This window comes from Seriola lalandi, unplaced genomic scaffold (assembly GCF_002814215.2).
Source record: "Seriola lalandi dorsalis isolate HSWRI2012SDOR001 ecotype SW California unplaced genomic scaffold, Sedor1 jcf7180002053712, whole genome shotgun sequence".
Classification (NCBI taxonomy): domain Eukaryota; kingdom Metazoa; phylum Chordata; class Actinopteri; order Carangiformes; family Carangidae; genus Seriola; species Seriola lalandi.
Genome location: NW_019524265.1, coordinates 322,928 through 342,723, shown reverse-complemented (window position 1 = coordinate 342,723; position 19,796 = coordinate 322,928). Strand labels below are relative to the sequence as shown.

The 19,796-nt window shown below is 39.5% G+C and overlaps 3 protein-coding genes across 4 annotated transcripts in view; 1 reads left to right on the top strand and 2 right to left on the bottom strand.

The window, feature by feature from the left end:
* pir (pirin) overlaps positions 1-7,420 on the bottom strand; it is a 14,874-nt gene extending 7,454 nt beyond the window's left edge. Inside the window, exons 1-5 of the mRNA XM_023401667.2 lie at positions 7,368-7,420; positions 6,163-6,281; positions 5,974-6,066; positions 3,002-3,082; positions 64-270 (exon numbers count right to left, since the gene is read on the bottom strand). Coding sequence (XP_023257435.2) covers positions 64-270; positions 3,002-3,082; positions 5,974-6,066; positions 6,163-6,281; positions 7,368-7,410 — 543 coding nt within the window. The 5' untranslated portion in view covers positions 7,411-7,420. The remainder of the gene's footprint in view (positions 1-63; positions 271-3,001; positions 3,083-5,973; positions 6,067-6,162; positions 6,282-7,367) is intronic.
* Positions 7,421-7,859: 439 nt separating this feature from the next.
* LOC111651651 (uncharacterized) lies at positions 7,860-13,153 on the bottom strand. Of its 2 annotated transcripts, none has more exons than XM_087172765.1 (10): positions 13,032-13,153; positions 11,958-12,168; positions 11,185-11,378; positions 10,852-11,067; positions 10,039-10,438; positions 9,651-9,784; positions 9,305-9,544; positions 8,500-8,661; positions 8,299-8,388; positions 7,860-8,158 (listed from the first exon to the last, which is right to left on the bottom strand). In XM_087172765.1, the coding sequence occupies exons 2-10, from the start codon at positions 12,166-12,168 to the stop codon at positions 7,988-7,990; spliced, it is 1,818 nt and encodes a 605-aa protein (XP_087028891.1). In that variant the 5' UTR covers positions 13,032-13,153; the 3' UTR covers positions 7,860-7,987. The 2 variants fall into 2 exon arrangements, with proteins under 2 accessions (XP_087028891.1, XP_023257418.1); XM_023401650.2 differs by having other exon boundaries at positions 11,185-11,369.
* Positions 13,154-14,805: 1,652 nt separating this feature from the next.
* On the top strand, positions 14,806-19,725 carry LOC111651667 (uncharacterized). The gene is made up of 7 exons (XM_023401678.2): positions 14,806-14,891; positions 15,028-15,143; positions 15,863-15,959; positions 16,708-17,062; positions 17,349-17,477; positions 17,617-17,756; positions 18,846-19,725. Exons 1-7 carry the CDS (start codon positions 14,880-14,882, stop codon positions 19,065-19,067), a joined length of 1,071 nt encoding a protein of 356 aa, XP_023257446.1. The 5' UTR covers positions 14,806-14,879; the 3' UTR covers positions 19,068-19,725.
* Positions 19,726-19,796: the final 71 nt, after the last annotated feature.

Below are 19,796 nucleotides of genomic sequence, written 5' to 3'. Positions count from 1 at the left end.
CACACACACACACACACACACACACACACACACACACACACACACACACACACACACACACACCTTTGCACCTAAAGCTTCTCCAGATATCACAGCGACTCTGACTCCTCCCTGGCTGGGTTTGGGGATCTCTGAGCCTTTCAGCTCCTGGTACGCTGGCTCCACCATCTTGTCTTTCCTCGGCAGGTTCACCCACAGCTGTAAGCCCACCACCGGCTCCTCCGATACGGGCATTTCGGCATGGACCACCCCCCGTCCTGCCGTCATCCACTGGTACACAAGGAGACATATTTTAAATATAGTTTTTTTTTTTTTAAAGTTGTATTAAAAATGGGAAAATTTTTATGAGATTTTCTAGTGCTTATACGTAGCACTGGGAATAGCATGACCAATCAGTTGGCTGCTCCATCACCTGGGTCCAGGGAGAAATAATTCAAAAAAAGTTGGAGGAATTGTGATGAAATTTTGTAAAGACAGAAATGTTCCTCAAGAGATGTGTTGCTGTAATTCTGGCGATCCCCTGATTTTTCATCTAGTGCCACCCGCAAGACAAAATTCATGCTTCTCCGGTGAATTGTTGGAGGAATTGTGATGAAATTTTGTAAAGACAGAAATGTTCCTCAAGAGATGTGTTGCTGTAATTCTGGCGATCCCCTGATTTTTCATCTAGTGCCACCCGCAAGACAAAATTCATGCTTCTCCGGTGAATTGCAGTATCTCCACATCGACAAGATAGATTGGCACAAAATTTGATCCCAACATTCACAGTTGCTAAATAATGTATCCTTACTACCTTATGACCTTTCATCTTGTCTTACCATTTTGACATTTTTGGCTCAAGTTGAAATGTCCCAACAACAATTGGATATACCGTAGTGCAATCTGGTGGAGACAGTTATGTAGTTTTGTCCCCCTCAGGATGAATTCTAATAACTCTGGTGATCAAACTAACCCAGCCTCACTTTCACTTTGTGTGCGGTACTAATTAGTGTATGTCAGAGGCACGAGCACAACCCCACAGTCTTTGTCAGTGAAACACCTGCTGCTGTCATAGTAGTGCATTATAAAGTCACTGTTTGTGCCTTGATTGTGGTCTGTGGTTGTAAAAGCATGGGCAGACCAATGTTGTCACAGATTGTAGCTTATATCTTATGTGCTGGAAGTGTACGCTGAAGCGTGAAAAAATAAATATGTAATGAATGAATAATATTTAAATATAACTGCAGTTGGCTGGTGGAAAGCACCACTTTCAATGCAAGCACCTGTCACTCAGGCGTTGTCCTTTTTGGATTAAAAAAAAAAAAGATAAATTCATTGCACAAGAAGCTGAGGAAATTGCAAAAAAAAAAAAAAAGAAAATTCCAGAAACTCTGATAGTGAAATAAATGGAAACAACTGGCATGAAACATTAGATAAACACAGTACACAAACTTAATCCCGTTATTATATATGAATAATGTTGAGCAGTGTCATGCAGAAAATGAGATTCGTGGGGCTGCTATGCACAAACACCACTTTGGACGTCAAACTAAAGCAAGACAAAAGTGAGTTTCAGTAAAATACAGATACATTCTTCCGACAGGTTTCTGAATATAATTGAATAATAAATTCTAACACAAAAAGCCAAACCAATAAATTTGAAAGAAGAAATATTTAGCATAAAAATCTGTTTAAGGAGTGGAGTTTAAAAAAAAAAAAAAAAAAGCATGTGTTTCAGGTAGTGAGTCGAAACACTGGATGAAAGGAAGTTTAGTTTAACAGTTTCTGCTTCTGCTTTAGGCCAGCTGGAAATTTCCACTCTCGAGCTTTGCTTTAATGCAGCTAGCCACTGATAATTCATCTGTGACTGTTCATCATGCCGTTGGGTTTCTTTTATTGCTGCGTGCTGGGTATTTACTGTGAGGAGGATCTACAGGATAATAAAACATGCAACAGAGAAGGAAGGCAGCACAGAACTGTGCAGGGCTTGAAATGAAATGAATCAGTGGATCAGATAAAATCTAAAATATCTAATATTATATAATAAATATGCAGCCTAACTTGGAAATAAGCTGCCAGCTTGGGTAGATACAGTCCTGATAAAGATGGGACTATGTATGAAAATATGACGACTGTAATTCAGTAACTATTTAAGTTACAACTTGAGCTAAAATTGTTCCTTTCAGTTATGTGTCTGCGCAGACAATAGTGTGATTTTAAAATACAGATTTTCCCTCAAATGGATATACACAGCTGTGGAACTCATTCATTCATTCATTAACTGAGACCGTTTTGTCTGTTGGCACGTTGTCTTCACCACTTCCTTTAATGAAACCCTGCTTTAATCTGAGACAGTGTTTGAGCTTTCCCTAAAGGACGGGCAGGCGTCTGTTTGAGCATTTGCAGCTCCCATGTGACGTCCAAGGCTACAGAGGGTGCACATGGTGGGTTAGAGCAAATTCAGCTGAACTGACTGAGCCTCTGCTACAGATTGAAGCTGAGTCAGCAGGCTGTGTATGTGTGAGTGTGTGTGTGTGTGTCAATGTGACTTTACTACTTTAAAAACACAGGAAACAACCCACAGGGCATGATATCCAATTAGTGTGAGTGCACAACATTATAATGCATATGTAATGAGTTTGTGGGGATTTGTGCACCAAAAGGCTTAAGTCTTCTTCTGCTCTTGCAGCTTGTGAACTGAATGTTTCTGATTCAAGTGAATGACTTAGACTCATAGATAACAATGATCCCGCTGTTAGATAATATCTGAACAAAAAAGAACATATGTCCACTTTATTTTGCAATGTTATTAATGGCAAAGTGAATGGAATAGTTTGACATATTGGGAAATATGCTGAGATTTATGTCTCTGAGTCAAATATCAAACTACAGTTTGTTAGCCTTGGACAAAGTCAGGCTTCCCCCTGTTTCCAGTTATCATGCTAACCTGTAGCGTCATATTTACTGTACAATTCCAAAATGCCAAACTATTTCTTTAAAAAATAAATAAAATGAACATTACTTGCAGATCTCCGGGTTTCAGTCGTCCTGAATGGCCACAGAAGTCTTCATGGGCTGTGATCCCCTCCAAGACATATGTTACCTGTTTGATCACACACACACACACACACACACACACACACACACACACACACACACACACACACACACACACACAGTTATATATTATATTTCAAAACAAATATAAAGAAGTGGTGAAATGGTTTTTCAATTTAATTTTATCCATTTTTTATTATTTTTCCACCTCTATTAGAGATTAATGAAAGTAATTTTAAATAAGTGAAATACCATGATCCAGGTTGTAAACTATGAGCTTACAAACAAGTGCTGCGTCAACACTAAAAGCATGTGTGCGCTCGTCTCACTACCCCCAAGTGGTTAGACTGGACAGGAAGAGAGGTGCTGCGTCTGGAGTCATGGGTTCAAAGGCGAACATCTGTAAGGGAGGAAAGCTCAGGCCCCTGCAGTGAGCTGCCTGTGATCTGTCTCCACAGCTGTGTGATTTCAAAAGTCATGTGAGTGTGAGCAAACACACCTGCTGAAAGGCATGCTGGGAGTGTAGGCCTAGCCCTGTCCAACCACACTGGGAGATTTAAGTTGCATCTACCAAATCAAATACACTAGGAGGAGCGTCTGGCAATCTAAGGACAATATCTGCCATGTTACCTCCACTCATCAGTGAATACAGGCAAATTTAAGAATAACTTTGGAATACCTGGTGACATTTAACTACAATTTAAAAAACACTGAACAGGCTTGTGGCGAATGGGTGTGCATTAGGCTCAAATTTAGAGGGGACATATTTATTCATGATGCCTTTTTCAAAAACAAATTTCCAACAAAGTGGCTCACAGAGTGGGAGCCAGAATAAGAGAACATTATTATATTTTCCATTCCTTTGGGCCTGAAATGAAAATGCATTTGACCACACATTGTTCCACTTCACTCAGACACACAGCAGAAACCAGTAAAGCACAGGCAAAACCAAAAAGGCTGTCCATTTCTAAAGCTACAATAAAATGGCACATCGCTTATTGGATAAATGAGGGGCGCAACTATTCTGTAACTATTCAATTTCCAAACGGTGCTCACTTGCCATTACTAACAGCAGCTTTAACTGACTTGGCCACGTCAGCGCAGGGGAGCAAGCTATAAAAAGAACACTGACGTATGACTGACCTTATAAAGTCGTTACAGCTATTGCATTAGACATACAGACTGTTCTCGTCTGTGGTTCCCCGATGGTGGAACACAGCTAACAGATGCTATCAGAGCAGGGGCACCCCTCTCTACCTTCAAGAATCTCTTCAACACCCATCTCTTCTGAGTGCACCACCTTTCCTAACACCTCTTAACGCCCTAACATGCCTGACTAGCACTTATTATAAACTTGAACTGACTTCCTTGCACTTATTAAATAGATGTAGTACTTAGTACTTGCACCCAGGTCTCCTGCTGCACTGAAGCTTTAATGATGTCCCTCACACTTTGGATAAAAGCCTCTGCCAAATGAGGCAATGTATCACACTGAGCAAACAAGAAGCAACTTTATCATTCATCAGGAGCTGTGTTTCTGTCCATCTAACAAATTTAAGTCCAATATTCCCTCCCCTTTCAGGTCTGTTCTTGTTCTCTACCAAGAAGGAAATAGCTGCTAATGCTAATGCTCGCTGGCTATTATTGGTTATCTTTGTCTGCTGCTAGGAGGCAGCATACAGTGGGTTTGTCAATAGCCTGGTGTTGACAGACCCATTCATGTGAATGGGTCTGGAACCTCTCAGTTCATTTTGTCAAGTAAATACAATCAATTACTCATTTCCAATACTAATACTACAGTCAGACATGAATTGAAGACGACTCAATGACAAAATGAAAGGAAGGAAAGGTGAGGAATAGGGGTGTTGCAATATACCGCTACTGATGATAACTGTCATATTTAAAGATTAAATATTGAAATTGTGTTAATACTACATATGATAATATGATGATGGCTGATTTTAGGCTTTGTTGATCTTTTCTTTATCGGTTCATCTGGTTACCTTTTCGCTATCCACTCAGTGTAATTGTTGTTTTTGTATGCTTTTGTCTCTCTCTACCTCGTTGCACTTATATTATAATTCATTTGCCACAAAATACTCAAAAACACACAATATATAAAGTTAAAGATGAATTTCTATAGATATTGCAATAATATCGTTATTGTTCTTTATTTTGGCCATGACAATGTGAAAATCTGATATCATGACAAGCGTAGTGGGAAATAAAGACAGAGGGGAAGCTGGACTGTACTAACGGAGTAGGTTTTACATATGTAATTAAACACTGAGGCAGACTTCATTGTTATAAAGTATTCAAAAGTAGAGCTTCATCATCTGACAGGAGTTTGTCTTGGTTTATGGGAATAAAAGCTTCAATCTTAATATGTGTATGTACAGTAACGTGATCACATTCGACAAGTTCAAGAAGAACAAAGTGTGGAGACAAAGTACATTAGTTTCAAATGCACAGAATACTAAAAAAAAAATCCAAGGATGGTTCCACAAAAACATCAGAAGCAAGGGCAATTCCTCTCTTTCAAAATAGGGAATTTTTTTTTGTGAGTTGTCATGAATTTTTTTCTTAAAATCAAACCTTTCTCGGCTGAATATGAGTTTATACAAACGAAACAGTACAAGCTTATATCACACCTCCGATATCGCTGGCTTTCTGTATGATCTTTGAAATCTACAAACCTCAAACATCACTCATGGAAAGCAAAGTGTTAACTTGCTTTGTGGTCACTGTCCTGTTGTCGCCATCTGGTGATAAAAACAGGAATCACCCCCTCAGTAATACTTGTTGGTTGTTATGCTCCTTTTTTTTTTGTTGTTTGGTTAAAGCAGCTGTGACATTTCAATACTATTATATTGTTTTGAGACAGTAAGGAACTCTAAATAGTTCAGAAAGCCTAAAATTATAGTCAAATACACTTACAGTCTCAAATCCTCTGTGAGGATGGTCTGGAAAACCTGACGGCTTGCTCACTCTAAACTCATCCAACATCAGGAAGGGATCCAGGTTCCTCAGCTGGAAATAAAAATGTACAGTATTAAACGAATTGCAAATGACTGTTAGCGTGCTGTGTTTTACAGTTGAGCTACATTAACATGCTGCATAACTTACCTCCTTTCTGCCAATGCTCCTGCGGACACGAGCGCCGACTCCCTCTGCCTGTTCCACACTCAGAACTGTCCTTTCCACTTTTCTCACGTTCATTGTGCTGGGAAACATTTGAGCAGTCACTACAAAACATCAAATACACAGTAATGTTCATCAAAATGGACATAAAAAACATGTATGGAGCCAATAAAATGGCTTATTTCTAAAAAGAAAATATATTTCTTTTGCACAAACACCCTGATAGATAAAACATACAATTATAGCTTCTAATTTACCAGTGTCCAGTGACATAAAACGTTTTTCTCTTCATTATCTAATAAGGGTGTTGTAGAAACATCCCAAATTAATTTCTAAGGGTACAGAAGAATATATTCTTCACATTAAAGGTCTGGAAGCAAAAAATCTTATCATCTTTATTGCAATTCATAGTGTTATTGTCAAAGTAGCCTTTCTTGTAAGTCAAAAAGGACCAAAACTGGATTGAGGAGGAGAGACCTGTCAGATGAATTTAGCAAAATAAAATACTGCAAAGTAACATGATATGACAAAATAACCGGAAAGGTCACGCAATCGTTGGGTTTCCCCAGTTTCAAAATACTCTTCTCGGTGAACAGGAGGGTCTCAGCGGCCTGGATGGTGCAGTGACTGAAACACACCAACTGATCTGACATCAGCGAGCTCCTGCTGAGTGGATCAGCTGATCAGTCAGCTGAGCGGGTCAGCTGCTCATCAGCTGATCTCAGCGCTGCTGCTGCTATTGACGGATTGGTTTCTCATAACTTTCGCTACATTCATTTCAGTCACTTCCCATTAAATGTTATCGCAGCAGCTGCTCATCATTTTACCTGCTGGAAAAAACGGACCCTCTGCAGAATTATAAGAGCAGGAAGCAGTTTCTGACCGAGGTGTTTCTTAGTGCCTATTTATTAACTGCACGACTACTTAATCACATTTATTTTATGCGTGGCGTGTCATATGCTCTTTACCTGAGGGTAAACTTACGAATCACCTGACGCGAACAGCACCTTTATTCTAACATTAGCTACTGCCAGCGGTAAAATGCATCGAAAAACACCTCAGAGACTAACTTAGGTGTTGAATTTCTCGATTACAGCCAAACGCCCACCCACCTGGAAGCAAAAGACATCATGTCCTGACACTGTTTTGATAGTTTTGACTGTTTTTTGCGGCGTCATTTCGAAGCCCACCTGTGTCCTGTGGTGACTGCGCCTCCTCAGGTGTGATTGCCATGCGGAAGTCAGGTAGGGGGCGTGTCTTAAGAAGATACTACCACAGTGTGAATCACTGTCTGTAGTAATCGGTGCGGATCGAAAGCCAAATTAGACTTATTTTAAACAGACGATCGATGATCCAAATGTGACAAAACGAGCTATCCCACTACCCAAGCACTGGAGTGAAGGTATCGCTCTCAGCCAGGTCAAGTTTACAGCCCAGAATTACTGATTTATCTGAGAGGGTTTTACAATATGAATAACACCCAGAACCCTTTATCCTTAGACCCTCGATTTAGATAGAGAGAAACACTCTGTATACATTTTTAATGCTACTAAATATCTGCTTACATCTGCCATTTTAAACACTGATCACAGGAGAACAAAACATGCAGATTTTCCATCTATGTCACTATATTTTTGTGACTATACCTGTAATTAATGTGTAAAAAAATACTGATTGGGCCCTCAAAGACGAACGTGTTTATTTGACACAGAATTGTTGTTTCACAGCATTTAATCAAGCTCATATAGTCCCATCTTACATAATTATATTTAGGAAGACTGTTCACACACGTGATTTTGAGTTCCTCAAGTTAAAGCCATAAAAGGCCTTGCATCTGTTGAATATATTCTTCAGTTTTAAATTTCTCCCCACTCAGGTCAGAAGCACCTCCACTGTCCTGTTGCCGGTGACGCATGATGTCCTTGGCAATTCGCATGCTGGCAGCCTGTCCACCAGCCAGGTTTACTGCATGAGGTCCAACCTGTGTGTGTGTGTGTGTGTGTGTGTGTGTGTGTGTGTTGGGGGTGGGGGGTTGGGGGGGATACACACTCTGTAAAATGGTTGCACAGATTGTTGTTGAGACTTATTTTTGCACACCAAAACACTATAAAGTAGATCTACCTGAAGAGCGCTGTACTGCCCCATCAGATAGAGCGGACACCCTTCGGCCCACTGTAGGCTTTCTGATATACACGGCCAACCATCTATCACCTTCACCAGGGAGAAGCCGGTAATATTTTATGAATCTACTATTCTTACAACATGAAAGTAGAGCACATCAACACTATATATTTGTAAAATACATTTCTTTGTTCAACCCACCTGAATTGGGAATTCCTTTATCACCTCAGAAAGCAACGGGTCCTGCTTCGCATCAAGTTTGCAGCCGGTGGCGAGCCAGATCATATCTCCAGTCCAGTGGTCCCCAGTGCTGAGGGAAAGACTCCAGGCCTGGTTCCTGTAGCACCAACTGGCTTCACTCACCTGGACAGTTGGATGACATCCGGTTCAACTCACCTCACATTACATTATGTGACCTCACCCGACCTCTTGTTATCTCACCTAACCTACCTCTGATGTCACCTGATCTCATTTCATTTCATTTTAAGTAATCCCACTTTATTGCATTTCACCTAATTTCATCTCACCTCACCTCACATCACCTAACCCCTCATCTCACTTCACATCATATTATCTCATCTTACTTTTCCTGACCTCATCTGACTTGAACTGACCTCACCGGATCTACTTTCATCTCCCCTGACTTCACCTTATTGTATCTTCTGTACCTCGCATCATCTCGTCTAACCTAATATCAATTTTATTTCAGATCATTTGACCTAATCTCACCTCCTCTCACTTAAGATCATGTCCCTTCACTTTACCTCATCTCATCTGACTTCCTCCTATCTCTTCTCATGTCAACTGACTGTCTCATCCTTAATGACCTCTCATTACTTCCTCTCATTTCATCTCATCTTACATGACTTCATGTCATTTTATCTCATGTCACCTCACATAACTTTACCTCATATAATCTCATCTTATTTTTATCACGTCTTGTCTCGTCTCATCTCATTCACTAAACCCTCATCTTATACCCTGTGGGATGCACATGCACCATTACCTGACAGTATGTCTTCACATCCACCTGTCCATTCAGAATGAATGGCTGTAGGTGGATGTAGGCCTCTGGGGTGACAGCCCCACCTTTCCTTGCCTGGCGAATCATAGCCAGCCGTTTGTGAAGACTCCGTTCATTATAGAACTGCCGTAGGTACGCTTGGCCATCCATCTTGATACCGTGCTCCACATGGGAGTAACGACCCACCAGACTCTCCACGTCGCCCACATCAAACTGTTTCAACTGTAGAAGAAACAGTGAAGACTGATGTGCATGATGGAGGCAGGCAGGTATAGCTACAGTAAGTCTTTATGCTTGGTCCACATGCAGTTCCACACTGTCACTAGACCTGGAGGTGCTTCCTCATGACCCATGTCACATGGCTGGCACCTTGCTGCAGGGCAATTGAGACGACATGAGCGCTGGTCAGACCTCCACCAACTACCATTACCCTCTGCCCTGTCTCACACACTACACACAGTTCTAGACACACATAGGCATAAGGTACTTGTAAAGGAAAGTGCTGCAGTGGGGATGGGGGAATCAAACAGCCACGGACGTCTTCAAAAGCACAGAAACCTCAGGTGAAAGCAAAGTATTATACAATATTCTGACAGTTCTGGCAAATGTGCCAAAGCATCAAGGTTTGTAATGTTTTTTCTTAGCAGTACCAATTACCCGTTTGCTTTTCTGTATGATTGTGATGTTACAAAACGCTCAGAAGGAATCTGACTTACCTTGAGTGGGAAAAGCCTCTTTCTGTGTCTGACAATCTGTTTCTCTAAGTTCTTGCTTAGAATTTGTCAGATGGTGCATGAGGTGCACTGTGTGCTGCAGTCGCTCCTCTGGGTAGCTCTCTCCAATGCTTTTCACCCATGAAGGGATGTTTGCCATCTGAGCACGGGTTGGTCCTGTTGCCATAACAACCCGGTGAGCTTTTAGGATGCTGCCTTCTTGAAGTTGGACTTGAAAATACTTCACTCTCTTCCTTGCCCCATCTCCCTTCCTTTCAGTCACCCTCATGGCCTCCTTCACGCAGTCACTCTCTTCTTCCGTCTCTTCCTTGTAATCAATAACAGGGACGATGTGCTCCACTGTTCCCTTTACCAGCACTTTGCCCAAGTTGTGTCTCTCCACCTGTATATTCAGATTCATCAACTCAAACAACTCAGGAAATAGCAATGCTCAGGTTGTGGTTCTCATGCTGCTTAAAGGATAATGTCGGCATTATTCCATATAACTAGAATAATTAGACCTGATCCAAAATGCAGTCCACAACAGAGAGAGGACACCCACACTGAAAGCAGCCTGACGATTTATCCATTAATTAAATCAATTATAATAATAATGATAAGAATGTATGCATTCAGAATTAATGTAAAGTTATTGTAACTAAAATAATTCTCGTACATGCTTCAAAGATGTTAAATAAAATGAAAATGCATGCAAACAAGTTATTCATTGTCTTTAAATGTACAGTGACATGTACCATGCAAAATACACACACACAAACACACACACACACACACACAATATACTGTATGTCCCACCTGATCTTTAAAGAAGTCCACACTTAGTTTGGTTCCCGGCAGACTGAAGGACAAACTCTTCTTAAGCGTTGAGGTGATGTTTAGTCGTTTCTTCTCCTTCTTGCCAAGTCGCATGTCATTGAAAAATGCATTTTCGTCCAGAATATAAACCTGGTCTGGAAGACAGTGAAGCTCCGCTGATCGGTCACACTTTAAAACAAAGTCCTGCAGAGCTTTCTGTCAAGACAAACACACACACACAGACACACACACACGCACACATGATTATCTTTATTCATATTGTAGAAGCACCTTCCTCGTTTCTACTTCCAGGGAAGTTGTTTGTGTTTATACCTTATTGAGAGGGTCAGTGTGCACTAGTGTGTGTGAGCGCAGATGAGGGATGTTCAGAGCTGTGAACTGGCTCTCCCACAGAGTGGTCCACTCTCCATAGGAATCCACCACTCGGAGACTCAGCGGGGGGCAAGCAACCTTCTCTGATATCGTTGACTTTGCTGGCTGCTCCTCCAGTGTCATTCCTGCATAGAATGATGACAAACGACATATGGACTGAATTATAAGGGCATATAGGAAGCAAAAGTCTCAGTTACTATGGTACTTCACATTGAGTAGTCACATCGAAAAAGGAGCGTTCATCAGTAAACTGAGGTAACCTGACTCCAGACTTCTCAATCACCCACATCTCAGATTTGTTCAGTGTTTCAAATGGAACGAATGAAACTAAATGCACCACGTCTGTCAAAATCTTTTTCAAAACACTTTTAAACACTTTTAAAATACTGGGTCAAGACTGAGTCAAGATTATGAGATTATATTATAGAGAATTATCTAAATTGCTAATTAGTAAATGGGGCGAGTAAAGATTATGTCACAAAATAAAAATGTTCATCACAATTTCCCAGAGCCCTGGTTCTAGGGCAAGTCTGGAATTTTTGCATCAAAATATTTTTAAATGATCAATTGCTTTTATAAGTGATAGCAGTGGATTATTGATTAATCAACACATTTTTTCAGCTTTATTTGCAATTGTTATTGTCAAAATTATGACTTCAGATATATTGTATCTCATAATTATGATTTGGTAAGTAAAGTCAAATATACTGTACCAGTTGTTGCCCTCTTCTTCTTCTTCTTGTCACTGCAGCATCTGTTGTTGGACGTTCCTGGGTTTGTCCTCAGGGGGTCCGGGCAGGAGGGGGAGAAGGGTGGGTCATGTCCGGGGTCTGAGTTTGGGTCAGGGTCAGGATTGGTTAGCAAGCTCGCCAGGGTCAGCGCATGAGGGCCACCCCCTATTATTAACACATCCAGTATCACCATCTGAAACACACACAGACAAAAACACACAGAGAGACAATACGGGACAGTGGTAGACCTCATACAGTTAAAAACAAAGCTTGAGTTTGTCCCTTAAACTCTAATATGTTACCCTGACTGATGGGTGATTTCAAAATGATTTTATGAGGATTTATGGTGTTTTACGAGGGATTAGTACAGCATTCATTTCAAATTCAATCTCAGATGCAAACAGATGCGCTTTTTGTTCCGGTCAAACTGAATCCTGGTTCGTTTTCAACCTTGGTAGAATTCGTTTGGGCAGGTATTAAAAAAAACGAATTGCACTTGGTTGCGACCCACAACACTCGCACCGAGGCCCTTTCGAGGAGGTGGTCTCGGTCCGGTCCCAAACGAACTCTGGAGCGGTTCTTTTTTGGTGTGAAACAGGTCTGTGCTCGATCCGACCCTACTAGCAGGTGAACTCAAAAGTTTGAGCCCACACAGGACTTTCCTGCTCCCGCCAGACAATCAAATAAACGTAGTGAACGTTCTCACGTGGTTTGTAATGATGCATTTTGGTTCATTTTTCTCTGTATGAAAACAAACCAAACCGATGGGGAAAATGCTACAAGTTCACAAACTCATCAACTGAATCGGACCAGAGCAGAGGAAATTTAGGTGTGAAAGCACCATAAGAGTCGAATGAACTTTGTATGAGCTGTTTCTATAACTCTGGAAAACTTCATCTGATAGTTTGAATAGTTTTTACATTAGTCACAGCACTCACATCAATATTCAAGTTAGTAAAGCATTACAACACCTTCAGCTGCTACACTGATGACCTTCCTCAGATACACGTGTCGTGCAGAATCTCATGTATGTGAAGGATCAGTATGCTACAGTACCTGGTTGAATTTGGATTGTCAGCTTCTGCCAGCTTCTGAGACGGTGGAAACGTGGTCCGTATCTCAACTGTGGCATACTGCAGTGTACGATGGGAAACCTGAAATTTGGCAACAGTGGCGCGTGCCTGTCATGTAACTCAATCCACCTCAGCGTCTACAGATTTAGCTGGACTTCACTGGCCTGACTGGGAAAGCTGGAAATAGCTTCAGTGTGTGCTTGTATAAATTTAGTAACACGGCTCATCTCAGTATTAAAACAGTGAAGGTGTTGCACTAGCACTGGACTACGTTTGCAGTCGTGCACACATAACATTTTATTTCTTTTCTTTTCCTTTATTTAACCGGATAAAAGTCTCATGGAGTTTTTATTATTTAAAAAATGTCATTATAGCTATAAAAACAATATAGATAACTTTAAATAGAGTCAGATAAAAGGATTGATATCACTCTTGCGCATAAAGCTACCACCAACAGCTGGAAGAGGCTGTGCTTGGCCCAGAAAGAGTCGGGCACATAACCACCCATAAAACCACCAATTGTTGTTTTTTGTGCACATTAAACAAACAAGATGTAACATCAATGAGCTTTAGATGTCCTGTAGGTGGATTTTGTTACTGTTGGACAAAGCCAGGCCAGCTGTTACCCCTATGTACAGTCTTTATGCTAAGCTAAGCTAACCAGTAGCTCACCTGGCTGTGTCAGTCTCAAGTCCTGCTGATTGTTGTTTCCAAGGGGCAGAGGCAGCATGACAACAGGAACACTGTGGAGAATGGAGCAATGTTTAGTTATTTGGCTGATTGCCAACAAGATGAAGAAGGAGACTGATACAAATGAATGTGGATGTCAACAATGCACAATTTTAAACAAAATATTCTCACCACAAGGTCTACTTACTATTTCCAAAGTCAAGCGTGTGCCTTCAAGCTCGGAATCTGTGTTGTCCATCCTAATTTTTTCCTAATTGACTTTTATACATACAGTATGTGGACACAGATATGGAAGAACAAGCACAGGGAGAGATTACAGTCACATAAGAGTGAACCTCTGCGTATCATAGAGTGATTGCCACACGACTACAGTAAATGAGAAGTACAGCACAGTCACATTCAATACAATGGGACAAGATCATTTATAAAAAGCAGATCAATATAATCTGATAAAATAAAACCTCTTTAATAAAATACCATTAATGATTTCACACTGGCACAAAGTGAAAATGCAATAAATAAACTGACCATTACAGTTTGTGAAGAACGGACAATTATCGCTTCAGTTTCTAGGTGGATGGTTGATTGTAGAATCACACATAGAATAAATTTATGTTGTTTATTGTCCACTGTCATTGAGGAAGTAGTTTTCTTCCAGTTATTCCCATGTCTACTGTGACAGACTATAAAATCAAAATCAAATTTTGTGTCTTCATGCTAATGTTTGACTGTAAAAGTGCTCTGTCTTGTTATTGGTATACAAGTGAAAAAAAGGAAGTGAACATCCCGTAAAAAAAGACAAAGTCAGGCCTCTGCTGCTGTTAGTTATTGTGGTAAAATTGCCATAAAATAAGTTGCTTATATTAGTGAATTCACACATCTCTTGTTCCTCCATATTTGTTACAAGTTCTGTTTTCTAACAAAATCACACGCTGTGTCCCCTTTTTATTGAAGATTTACTAATCTTCATTTACTTCCTCTTCTGACATCAGTTCCCCATCGATGACCGTGTCAGTGGCCCTTCAGTCCTACTTCCCTTTCTAAAGCAGAAGCACAAACACACTAAAGGCTTTAAAACGGCCACTATCACTGGTATCGCCTTCAGTCTTTGGCATTATCAGGAGTGGACACTTCCAGCACCATGGATCTGGGGGTGGGTAAAAAAAAACCTAACTGTCTATAACACTGAACACTGCTAAATTTCAGATACATGTTAAAGATATGATTGTGTATATTGACTAATGCTGCTTGTTCAAAGAAAAATTTGTTTCTTTATTCCTAAATGTAAGGATTCAGTTAAGGGAGGCGTGGTCATTGTCCACCAGATCCAAGACGGAAAGCACCAGTATGAAGTTGGAAATGTGGTGAAGTACAAAAATGCAACTGGAGAAAAAATGTTTGTCAGGTATGACTCAGACACTGTTTATCCGACTTTTTGTTTTCATTGCAAACCCAAGTTTTCTCAGTGAATAATACATTTTTTTCAATGCTTGTGGAAAACGTATCCAGTCTCTGAGATTGGATAACTAATTTCTTGTGTTATACTAAAATAAAAATCAAGAATAGGAATCAATTTATTTATGGCATTTTTGAAGCCCCTCCGAAAATAAGCTAAAAAAAATCAATTAACAAATAAAAATCACAAAAAGACACAGGATTCTAAAAGAACATAAAAAGCTTTTAAAAAATGACCCTGACAATGATAATTTTAACCCCTCTCATAGAAAGGACATAGAAAAAAAACAAAAGATATGGGATTTCTAAAAGTAAATTTTTTATAAAAACAGTAAAATAATCATCTCATTGCTGTCAGTTATGGCACATAAACAAAAACAAGATCAGAGAGAACATTAAAAAAGAAACATAAACCCTTGCAGAAGAGAGGGTGAGTCAATAAAAATCTTTTGATTCATAATTCAAAGCTCAGTCAGTGCCAGCAGAACATACCACTTTCTAATAAGGCATACGTTATAATAGTGTTTATAAATAGTAAATAATGATTTTAATTATGTTAATTCGCCCTGAAATTATTAGTTGATTAATAGATTTTTTGATCAACAAAAAATTTATGGAAACTATTTTAATATTTTGTCATTTATCATTCCGAAACCCCAAACATTGCAGGAGAGGAGACAAACTGATGCAGATAAACGGCGTAGACCTGCAGCTTCTCACACCTGAGGAGTTAGCACAGATGCTAGCTGACGGTAATCCAATGCTGGTGAGTTCATGGGCTTCCACTGTCTTGACTTTATTCTTTTCTCTATTGTATTTCGGTCTTTTAATCTGAGAAGACGTACCCTACCCAGGAGTGTGGTGGCACCTTATTTTCTCCTAAAGACCCAAGTAATGTTTGTTAATGAGTGAAACTACAATTTGTATTTTACATTACAGAGTAAGAAGAAGACTGTTCTGAGGCTGTTATCTCCTTATTACTCTTTAATCACACAGTAACAACAAGGTTATTATGACCAGTTTTTTCAAACTTAAGTTTCATTTCCCTTTACCTTTCTCACTCTTTCTACCTCTTTCCTCTGAAAAGTCTAGTCATTACTTCCTTGTTCCCCATACTTTTGTTTTGTCTTCCACCATACCTACACTAGGTATCGGTAAGAATCTGTATGTTATTAGCAGGCTGTATTATAGTGTTATCACATGACATCAATTGTTGAGGTTTAGATTACTACGGTAACACTGTTTTTATATTAAATGATACTGCATTGCGCTGGAAGTAGGTCAACATAACATGACTTTGCACTGTCTACATGTAGGTATTGACCAGTGGAAGAACACAGTGAAGAATACAGTGCCAGTAAAAAGTTTGGACGCACTTTGTCCAAATATTTCACTGGTTCTGAATGTACTTCTGTGGTTTAAGGTGGAATTTAACACATAAAGTGTCCGACAGAAAAAGACACTGTCAATGCTCAATCTGACCCGACGTCCGTTTCTCTCTACCATCTCTTTAGAAGGTGCACAAGGCGGCCAAGGTGAAAGAGCACAATGAGCAGCCTTCCAGCGATGCAGACACTTTACATCCCGTCTCCATGGAATCCACAACTCTCAGATTCAGCATGGAGATGAGGAGGGAGGAGGAGAATGAAGTCGAGGAGGATGGGAATCTGCAGGAGGACGTTTGCGAAGGAGAAACTATGGAGAACGGAGAGAAGACGGATCTGCTTATCGTCACCATGAAGAAAACCAGCGTCTCTGTGGTGAAAGGGAGGGCCTGCAACCCCGGGAGTCCCTGTCAGGGATGTAATGGGATAGGATGTAGTTACAATGACGTCGTCATGGTGGCAGAATCCAGCACAGTGACGCTTGGTGAGGAAGTTCTCTTCTCTTCTCTTCTCTTCTCTTCTCTTCCTTTCTCTTCTCTTCTCTTCTCTTCCCTTTTCTTCTCTTCTCTTCTCTTCTCTTCCCTTCTCTTCCCTTTTAACCTGACCAGTTAATGAAATGAAACCATCTGTTGGGGAAGTTTTTCTTCGGTGGAACTGAGACATTAATTATATGTCATATATATCTATATATAGATATATAGATATATATCTTATATGTAATAAACTTTACTATATGCGCTCTGTTTGACTGCTCCCTGCTTCTCTTTCAGTTGCAAGAGGAAGCACCTTCAAAAAGGACAAGGTCGAGCGGGAAAATGTTTCAGTGGTACATGTGGCCACCCACCAATATCTCAGAGGTCTCTGCTCGCAGAAAACCATCTATGCTTCCCCAAATCCAGGTTAGTCATTGAGAGCAGCACGGAGCAACATGGTACGAAATAATCACCTGAATGATTTAAATGGCAGTAATAACATTTCTATTTATTTATTTGTCTGTTTGTTTGTTTGTTTATTTATATTGTGTGCATGTCTATCCAGAGAAAATCACCATCTACCACTACAAGTCAACCATTATGGGGAGGTCTTTCAAAGGAATACCAGTGGTCCTAAACTTTACCGGCTCCAACTGTTTCCTCAGGTGCTGCAAGGAAGGAGAGACGGTGTTCCTACAAGTGGAGGTAACAATTATGTTGAATTGTTGAGTATGATGAAAGAGAGATGAACCACTGACATTGAAAACACGACACTGTTGTTCTATTGCTCCATTGTGTTGAACCTCAAGAGGTTATTTAGAGTCAGTCGTACATACACTGTCCTGCTGCTGTAAATACTTACTATAATGCACCAAATGTGTACTAATCCGCCTCTGAAAATAGTCCCAACAAATGCACTATGTATAGTTACAACTAGTAACATTTGGTATAAACTACTTTTAGGAAATTACTTTGTCCCTTTTAAAAATGATTTACAACTTCGAAGTGAAAATTAGACTAATGCATTCTTGATTTTGGGAATTTGTTGACAATAAGCTGAATAAAGAATACAAAAAAAAATTACATACATTTAAAACAGATAAAGCCTATCCACCAAGACTCAGCCATGGTTATGAACAATGTATCTGAACATTCAAAACTAATCAGCTCTCTAAAAGAGTTTCAACATTATAACCGTCATATAGGATTTATTACAGGACTGTTGTATTAGATTGCAATAACGCTACCACTACTACTTATCAAAACAACAGATTACAAAGTGCTTTACAAGAACAAAATGAAAAAGGAAACACAAAAAAGAATAAAACAACTTAACATGTTACATCCAAACAATACTGTGTATTTCACGCACAAACCAACCTGCATACACATACGTTATAAAGAGTCTATTTTATAAAGAGTGCAGTCTTGAGATAACTTCTGTTATGAGTTTGTGCGATATAAATAAAATAAAATAAAATAAAAAAAAGAAGAATGCTGTGAATACACACATGCAGGAAAACTTACCCAAATTAAATAAGATTACAAGAAAGATGATTCAATTCTAAATAGGAGAGAATTTTAAAACAGTATTAAATTTGGTTAAATGTTCATGGAACTCATCCCTGAAACCATCGAACCCTACTACTATTTCAGGGAAGTAAGAAGTACAGTATATTACTAAAACTATTGAAGTGAAATTGTTTTGTTTTCAATTTAAACGTGAGTTAAACAAGTTGATTATTAGAATTCTGATACTAGAAAGCAAAGTAATCCACACTTTTGTCGTTGTAGACGTGCGAAAAGCAGAAGCTGAAGCAGATCTCCAAGTCTGATGAGAGCACCCTCTCCTTCGTCTTCTACATGAAGACCGTCCCTTCAAATCGCACAAAGTTTGAGTCAGTGCTGCACCGCGGATGGTTCATCCAAATACTCAACACGGACTCAGTGGTGAGGATGCAAACCCTGGATGGACAGCAGGAAGAGCACACATTCCTCTTTATCATTCAGAAGTGATGGAGAGTCATTTTCTTCAGGTGCATCCACAGTTCTTAGTCAAGTCAGTTTAACATTCAAAATTCTCTTGTGAATTTTTGTTTGGGTCTTGAAGTTGATGTTAAACTTAAGAAAAACATGAGGGGAGCTCTGTGGTTTGAGATATCTGGTCCAGTAAAGGAAACCAAGGTCACTGTGTCAAATTCTGCTATTGCAGAAGTGCGTAGATATGTATCATACAACTATGTCTAATTCAAAACATTTGTGTGTATGTGTGTGTGCGTGGTCCAGACTTAGATATGTGAGATCTTTTTTTGGAAATCAGTTGTTGTTGTTTAAAGTGAAACTTTTGTTACATGCATGAATATTTTGTGTATGTAACTTTATATATTCAAAATGAGTAAAAAAAAGTTGATGTGATAATAATTTTATTTATTTAACACTTTTGAATGTACATTATTATGAGATGTGAGAAAAATTACGTGTCATATAAACTATGTACATGAATCCAATTAACACAAACATTAATTGAATTCTGAATGACTCGCTATATTAAGCTTGTACTTAATGCTTTTGATCGTATAATGTCAACATGTACAGATATATTACTGATGTATTACCACCCAAACTGTACATGCACATATTATAAATAAGAAATAAAACTGCTTCCATTGGTCAACTGTGTATTTTGTGTATGTTACAATAATTGAACACGTTGAATCCACACACACTGTCATTACCATGTTCTTT

Bases quoted from the DNA above. Each gene is read 5' to 3' on its own strand.
- LOC111651651 (XM_087172765.1), bottom strand. From the start codon at position 12,168: ATGGTGATACTGGATGTGTTAATAATAGGGGGTGGCCCTCATGCGCTG. The intron at 10,439-10,851 runs GTGGGACATACA...CTGAATATACAG, and splicing joins TGGACTTCTTTAAAGATCAG to GTGGAGAGACACAACTTGGG. The intron at 8,389-8,499 runs GTGGGTTGAACA...TCCCTGGTGAAG, and splicing joins TAAAGGAATTCCCAATTCAG to GTGATAGATGGTTGGCCGTG.
- LOC111651667 (XM_023401678.2), top strand. The intron at 15,960-16,707 runs GTGAGTTCATGG...CCATCTCTTTAG, and splicing joins CTGACGGTAATCCAATGCTG to AAGGTGCACAAGGCGGCCAA. The intron at 17,757-18,845 runs GTAACAATTATG...TTGTCGTTGTAG, and splicing joins CGGTGTTCCTACAAGTGGAG to ACGTGCGAAAAGCAGAAGCT.